Source organism: Papaver somniferum, chromosome 4 (assembly GCF_003573695.1).
Source record: "Papaver somniferum cultivar HN1 chromosome 4, ASM357369v1, whole genome shotgun sequence".
Classification (NCBI taxonomy): domain Eukaryota; kingdom Viridiplantae; phylum Streptophyta; class Magnoliopsida; order Ranunculales; family Papaveraceae; genus Papaver; species Papaver somniferum.
The window spans coordinates 27,784,801-27,792,294 of record NC_039361.1 but is presented as its reverse complement, the minus strand read 5'-3'; the positions used below and the strand labels follow the sequence as shown (position 1 = coordinate 27,792,294).

General features: G+C 37.2%; 1 protein-coding gene and 1 long non-coding RNA gene across 18 annotated transcripts; one reads left to right on the top strand and one right to left on the bottom strand.

Annotated features, from left to right (window-relative positions):
* Positions 1-1,340: 1,340 nt before the first annotated feature.
* LOC113273658 (putative expansin-A30) lies at positions 1,341-2,606 on the bottom strand. The gene is made up of 3 exons (XM_026523304.1): positions 2,380-2,606; positions 1,973-2,288; positions 1,341-1,858 (listed from the first exon to the last, which is right to left on the bottom strand). Exons 1-3 carry the CDS (start codon positions 2,573-2,575, stop codon positions 1,543-1,545), a joined length of 828 nt encoding a protein of 275 aa, XP_026379089.1. The 5' UTR covers positions 2,576-2,606; the 3' UTR covers positions 1,341-1,542.
* Positions 2,607-3,283: 677 nt separating this feature from the next.
* Positions 3,284-7,220, top strand: LOC113275017. Of its 17 annotated transcripts, XR_003323395.1 has the most exons (11): positions 3,287-3,437; positions 3,954-3,999; positions 4,243-4,393; positions 4,577-4,653; positions 5,151-5,312; positions 5,398-5,444; positions 5,532-5,601; positions 5,929-5,991; positions 6,186-6,328; positions 6,483-6,591; positions 6,723-7,220. It is a non-coding gene; the product is annotated as an uncharacterized LOC113275017 (long non-coding RNA). The 17 variants fall into 17 exon arrangements; XR_003323398.1 differs by lacking the exon at positions 5,151-5,312 and having other exon boundaries at positions 3,285-3,437; positions 5,532-5,843; XR_003323396.1 differs by having other exon boundaries at positions 3,285-3,437; positions 5,151-5,449; positions 5,891-5,991.
* Positions 7,221-7,494: the final 274 nt, after the last annotated feature.

Here is a 7,494-nt window from a genome sequence, read left to right as displayed (position 1 = left end):
TAAGTTGTATATCCTACCGATTATAGCGGATTTCAAAATTCACGAGCCACATGGTTATGCCTGGCTCTGTACCCTCTAAACCTGTGGATTTTGGCAAAGGTTGGATTTGGGGCTTCGTATAATCGGACGGTAAGAAGTAATATATCCTACCGATTAGGCTAGATTTCAAAATTCATTACATGAAGGATTTTGAAAAAACTCATTTTGGAGCAACTTATAATCGGAAGGTTGTGGAACATATTAAAATTCCGATTACCGCTACATCCAAAACACGAACCAAGTGGTTGTGGCTGGCTGTGTACACTCAAAATCTATGAAATATGGCAAGGGTTCGATCTGGGACTCCTTATAATCGGTAGGTTGCTAAGCTGTACAAACTTCCGATTATAACAGGTTTCAAAATTCATTACGTGAAGGATTTTAGAAAAAAATCATTTTGGGGCAACTTATAATCGGTAGGTTTTGTAACCTATTTAGTTTCCGATTATGGCTACATCCACAACTTAAGCCAAGTGGTTATGGTTGGCTCTGCACCCCTCAGAACCTATGGAATTTGGCCAAGGTTGAATATGGGGCTCCTTATAATCGGTAGTCTTACAAGTTTGATAACCTACCAATTATACAAGGGATTATTAGCCGAAGTATCTACACTATAATCGATAGGTATAGTTTCAATTCAAGCTATCGATTCACCTCTAACCTACCGATTATGGTGTAGGCTCCCGATTATATGAGGACATATTGGCCATTTCGAAAAATTAGAGATAAGGGGTAGCTTAGAGTTACGTTTGGATGACCTTTTTTGTCTTTTAGTGTTGCTCCTAATTCCTTTTGGACCGCCCCGAAAAATGTCTGGATTTTTAAACTGATTTTTATTTCTGAAAAAATAGAAACACTTATACTTGTGGTATCTAAATAAGTTATTTATCAATTGGACATGCTGCTCTCTTCAGAAATTTCAAATTTGTCCCATTTTTCTTTTTATCTAATGAGTTGGCCAGGGCAAACAAAAATCGACCGCAATCATGTGTTGACCTTAACTTTCTTCCAAAGGAAACCATATAGGGATGCCCGGAAAGAATTTTTGTCATTTTGGTCGTCGATTTTCCTTGAGAAATCAAGTTGTTCATTTGGAACCTAATGGTTATCATATCGGAGATTGAGTCCAGAAAATAAACACAGTCAGCGAGAGTGCACGATAATAGGAACTGGAACAGACGTACTCAAAGAAAGCAAACCTAACCGTAATAACAAAAGATAATTCCGATTCAGTTATACAGTATTTCCCTTACACCGTACAGGCAGAATAATACCGAATACAAACAACATACATTTGCTTGTTCGCACTGCAATGTTCTAAGCTCGCAACAGAACACAGTCGTAAAAATAAGATCGACGGTCTGTGGGGCGTTCTTCACAATTTAAAATCCTAACAACAATAGAGACTAACTCCTCTTCTTAAAGGGAGACTTTTTGTTTTCTTACATGAAACTAACTCCTCTTCTTAAAGGGAGATTTCTTGTTTTCTTACTTACTCGTGCGTTAATGGAAATTGACGTTAGACTTATATGTCATGCCGGTGTTCCAGTTGGAAGGTGCGACATATGAAGCTGTAATGATTTCCTTGGTGGAATAAGATTGAACCCTGAATGAAAGAGATTGTCCTCCTAATACTGCAAATGCTTGGTAAGATGCACCCCAGTTATGGCTCATACTGATCCATTGCCCTGTTTTACTTCCACGCACCCACATTTTTGAAATATCTCCCCCTCCAGCTACATTCATAACGTAGACTAATAACCAATACCCATTTCCTTGGAACTTGAATCGGAGTCCTCCAGGCTTCGCACATGGTACTCTACAAAACAATAACATAATCATGTTCAGTAAACAGATATTTTAACCAAAATGCTGGCGGAAAGTAGTAATTAAATTTGAACTACCAATGTGCTCAAGTTCGAGATATAAGTACCTGCGGTACATAACGGGGACAATCCCGGCTTTCCACTGGGCGAATCTCATAAAAGCGGGTTTGGCCAAGTCGAAATGGCTCCTAGGCGGGTTGCACCATCCACCGTTGTTACTATCCTGTGCCCAGTTAGGCGGGCAAAGGTTTGTGGCGGTAACAGTTATAGATGGAGAATATTTATAACACCATTTAGAATTAACACACTTCATTTGAAAACAACTTCCACATGCATAGCCATTGTTAAACAATGTTGTGCTCAGTGCTGCAGTGTTAGTCCCATATCCGCTGTCGAACAAGTTCCCATACCCACATGCTCCGCCTGCAGTATTGACAATAAAAAACGTACAAATAAGATTTAGATGAAACTGCATAGACAAGGCTAATTAGCAGAATATGACTCAGTTGCATACCCATTGTTTCACGAGCAGTTTCATCGCCGTAAAATGTAGCATGGGCAAGTTTCCATGAGGAAGGACGAAACTGAATGACGGAACCATAAGATGCAGCTTGGGTAACTGTTGATTCCATGGTCATCAAACTGAAGCTGATAATGATAAATAAGAAACTGATGATGTTCCACGAGTGGAAGGAGAATGAGAAAGCCATGCTGAAGTATTCAGAAAGGGAGATTGAAATCTTTGGGATCCTAGAGTGAAGAAGTAGTTTTGATGTGAATTGAGTTACAAATATGGTCTTTATATACTGCTCCAATGCATACATTTTGAGTTACAAACAAACGTGATGGTAAGTCATTATGCCTTAGTGATACCCACGTAGGCCGGTCCTTCTAGGCCAATAATTTGGCAGCAATTTTTGGTGGGAGTGCCGAGTCCGAGACGACATAGGTACATTTGATTTAAGAAGTATATGAAAGGAACCAATCAATTTTTTTAATGCAAATAACCCTTCGAGGATAACGAATATCAATCAGATAGAATTTGTTAGTATTTCAATTCTTTTTATAGCATTAGTTTACTTGTTTTGATAAGGCAATGGTAGTTGACAATTATTTTTTGTTTTCTTTTATATTAAGACGTGACCACAACTAAGCTGTGGTTTACATATGATTGTCAAAATATTGGTTTGATATACTCCTAGGCTGGGAGCAGTATGAAGCTGTGAACGCACTATTCCTCTATCTATCTTACAAAAATAAATGGTTTTTTCTTAATCTGACGGTTCTGGATGCGCCTTTTACACCGATCAAAGGCTCCCGTTCCACTGGAAATTCAAAACATAAATCGTGCCTCAGAATTAATCCTCCTTTTAAGCCCTAATCCAACGTCCCATATCTTTTCTTGCATTTAATCTCCTCTTCCGTTACGGTACCCATTATCACCAGACATAAATTAGGGTATTTTCCCCCCATTGTTCTCCCGATTGTTAGCAAGCGTTGCAGAAGCCATTCAATCCCTTTGATTCATACCCGGATGCGTTACGTTAGAACAATACATAATCCTCAATAAAGGTTATCATCTTCCCAAGTTCTCCATTTCTTTCTTCAGCATATTCTCTCGAGTCTCGAGACTACTTGGGGAGTACTATCTTATAATGTTTCTTTAGATTTGATTAGTTTCTTCAGTTGGATTTCTGTTTCTTCCCTATCTTCATGACCAAATTAAATTAGTACTATCTCTTAATTTTTCTTTGCATATTCTTCAACCTGCCTACATTTGGATTCATATCTTTATTTTTGTCTTTGCTTTTATTGCCTAAAATTAAGACTTTTCTTCCACTACTAGATCATTAAGTTTTTTTTTTCTTTTTTCTTTTGATAGAATACAAGATCATTAAGTGGGTAATTTGATTTTGTCTTTATGTCAAGACGTTACAAAAATAAAAGATACCCATTAACAACACTATTATTTCTGCTTCCCTAACCTCAGAAAAGTTACCTTGCAATAGTTCTCAGTGCATGCATATTTTGTTTGATACTGTTGTAAGTTTTTGTTGGTTTAAATTTTCTCTGATTCTGATTTTGCAGATTTTGTTGCACGATATATTTGGAGACGAACCAGTATCAATCTCAGGTATGTATCTGTATCTATATGGTAAATGTCAATTGAATTCCCCTTTATTTTAATTGTGTTATGATGTATTCGGTTTGGTGTAAGATGTAACAATTAAAACATACATGAACTTTTGTTTCACCAAAATATTTAATACCCAAAAATGAAAACCATTTGCAGAAAAAAGTAGTCATAAAAATCCCCTAATTGTTGATGTAAGATGTTGTGTATGTGTGATTCAGATGGTTGTGAGTGGTTGTGCAGGGTTCATTGCAATTCAACTTCGTTTAATCGTTGACATTACTGCTGTCGTTGGAGAAGACCCTTCAACTCTATAAAACGAAGAACAACTTTATGTGCAATCACAAATGTTTGTTTTTTGGTCTAGCACGGGAAGCTCAAGCTATGTTAATTTGTAAGTTGAAATCATTTTTTTCTTCGCAATGCCTGAGTTTCACAAATCCAATATCAATTATTGATTGAATTCAACTTAAGGATTTTAAGAAAAACAAGAGGAAGCAAACGCCTTTGCCATTAACGAAGTTCAGTGTTCTTCATTTATTATTTATAACATTTCCATTAACGATTTATTTGCCAGTATAACATTCTGGGTTGGATTAGGGAGAAACAGACAAAAAGTACAGAGCGCCTCAAATTGAGGCTCACAAATCCCAGGTCTGTAATTTCGTCAAGTTTTTCTCCCGTCGTTGCTTTTATTAGTTTGAGTTTTGCTTCCATTTAGGAGTATTTGTTTTTCCCTGGCACTCTCTTTTGACATTGATTTGAAGTAACTCACTGCTGATAGGGAAAGTTTTGACGCTGAGAAACTGCCAATTTTTGTAATTTTGATGTGTTTTCTTTTCTTATTATCGTCAAGCTTCCCACAAGCTACTCTATTAAGACAACAAAACCCAATTAAACGAGTTCAAGATTTTTATCGCGTTTTTTTCTTCTAATTTGTTAGTATTATAGATACCCTAAAAATGAGTATATCTATACAATATTTCGTTACAACTCTATCTCATTTTGCCCGCATAATAAATTAAAATGATAGTTTTTGTGCATATGTGAACCATTTCTATTCATAATCCTATGAAAATTTTGCTAATGATGTTCGTCATGAATGGATGACAAAAAAGTAAAACTTAAGGAAATCATAATGATTTTTATAGGACAGAAAGAGTACTGAAGATTTGAGACCAGGCACAATTTAGTCTTGGATGCATGTTTTACGCGACATGTTCCGAGGCTTACTTGCGAATCTATATCATCACAAGCTTCCCAATGGTGATGTGCATGTCAAACCATGACCTCCAGGGATTGATTAGTAGTTAGTGAGTTGCCACGCCTAATGCAGTTGTACGTTTTACTGTTATTTATCAGTCAGAAGTACTTTTTTGATCTAATTTTGATCTCCAGGGATTGATTAGCAGACGTAATGGAGCTGTTAATGGAGATCCTTTTCGGTAACGTATAATCAAATAAAAATTGATTAGCATAAATTATGGTGCCGGTAATGGGAGAATTGATTGTGTAACGTATGAAAATTGAAGGGAGAAGCAATCGAGGTGAAACCTAAATCTGACTATATCGAATCTAGGACGTTGGATCAGGGCACAAAAGGTGGGTTCATTCACAACCACGATTTATCTTTCCCACTTCTAGAGGAATGGAAGCCTTCCATTTAAGTAACACCCAACCATTTAAGAATATTTTCATGTCTTCAATGAGATAGAGGCTTTGATCTAATATTGGAGGTTCAGTTGAGCTTATAATTTGAACCTGTGTTCACATTTGGCAACTATATGTACTCTTTTGGTCGAGCCGTTCAATCATTGATTGAACTGTCGACAGCATATTTCCAGGTTTTGGCTGATTTCATTTTTTCCTTCTGATTTTGTTACTACAACAGATGTGGTGGGTGTGCTAATCAGTTGGATAAATTTACAGGAAATGAAAGAGAGCCAATGGTTAACCTAGCATGATGCGCGACCTTACTCTTCAGAACCTTAGGTATACATGTATAAAACTTTATATGATTTCATTGTTTCTATCCCGAATAATGTAAAGTCCATTTCGGAACTGATGGCCCAACGGAGTCCCACTCAAGTACATCTGTAACTATCCTGAGTTGTTGCCTATCTCTATGTTGTCACTTATAAATTAACTCCTCACAGCACAGATGGCTTACCAACTCTTGCATACAGGTACATTACCGAATTATTGTCAAAGCCAGTGCAATTCGAATGTTGGCTACCACCAAGTGGTAATATTTTGGCTGCAACAAGTGCGCACCACTACAGTGGTAGGTGAAGTCGGGAGCCATGAATGCACCAAATGTGAAAACAAGGTCGAGGAACCTGTAACGCGGTTTCAGTATAAAATTTCCTTTCCCCACTATATGTGGGATATAATTCCCATTAGTTTCAGTATAAAATTTCCTTTCCCCACATTTTTCATGGTATACGCAAATATTAACCATATAAAGATTAACTTGAATGCAGGTCCTTCTTCGTTTTAAAGTGACAAACTATATCGGCAGTACCATATTGCGTCGCTGGACAGTGAAGTCCGATGGATCATCCACCCCACTGCCTTGGACATAGTCAGGAGGTACCCAGCCATTTGTTTATCTGTACTTAATTATGAAGCCTCCAATCATTCTAATTATGTACGCATTTAGGTATCAAAGTATCTATATTTTTGCCTCATGTAATCCAAATTTCATGTTTTTCTGGCACCAGGAAGAGGAAAGTGAAAGATGGTTGCAGCTTTTGATAAGATCCTCCTGAATGTTGAACTACCAGATTGTGCTTGCCGTGTACAACGTGAAGAAGCAAACCACCCCCATGAAGACCAACTTCCCCTCCATCTACACTGCACCTTTGTATAACTTGACCTAGATGCGGATGATGAAACACTAACTGCGAAGACCCAGTTGTCCCCTAAATGCCACCTCCACTTTGGTTTTATAGTGATGAAGACTAGCTTTGTAGTTCCATTCCAAAAAAATCATACTTCTCTGCCATACACTAAGGGTCAATTTTAATCAATAACGAGCCCTATGGTAGGTGATTAAAGTTAAGGAGGGATGACTTTAACAAAAGATTAATAAAATGGTAGAATCTGTCTACTCAAGTCAAGGTTGGTAACTCACCTCTCCAATAATAACTTGGCTCGCAATGTTGTAAATTGGGTTATACGTGTATCTGGATATGAATTTAAGAATTATTGTTTTTGTTCTTTCAGTGGATAACCATAACAATGAAAACAAGTGTATGCACTTATAAGTCCTATTTGTAGTCTACAAATGTTCGTCTATGCCCGTCAACGTTCTGAAACATCACCGTGTGTAATTTTATAGTTCAAAATTATAAGAAACTGAGTTTTTTTTTTGAAGCATAAGAAACTGAGTTGGTATTTCATATTAGTGGTCAATGGTAGAAGTCACTGTAGCAATAGTTAGTGTTGGGATTAGACGTAAAAGGAGTGATGTCTTCACGCAGAAGGAGGGAG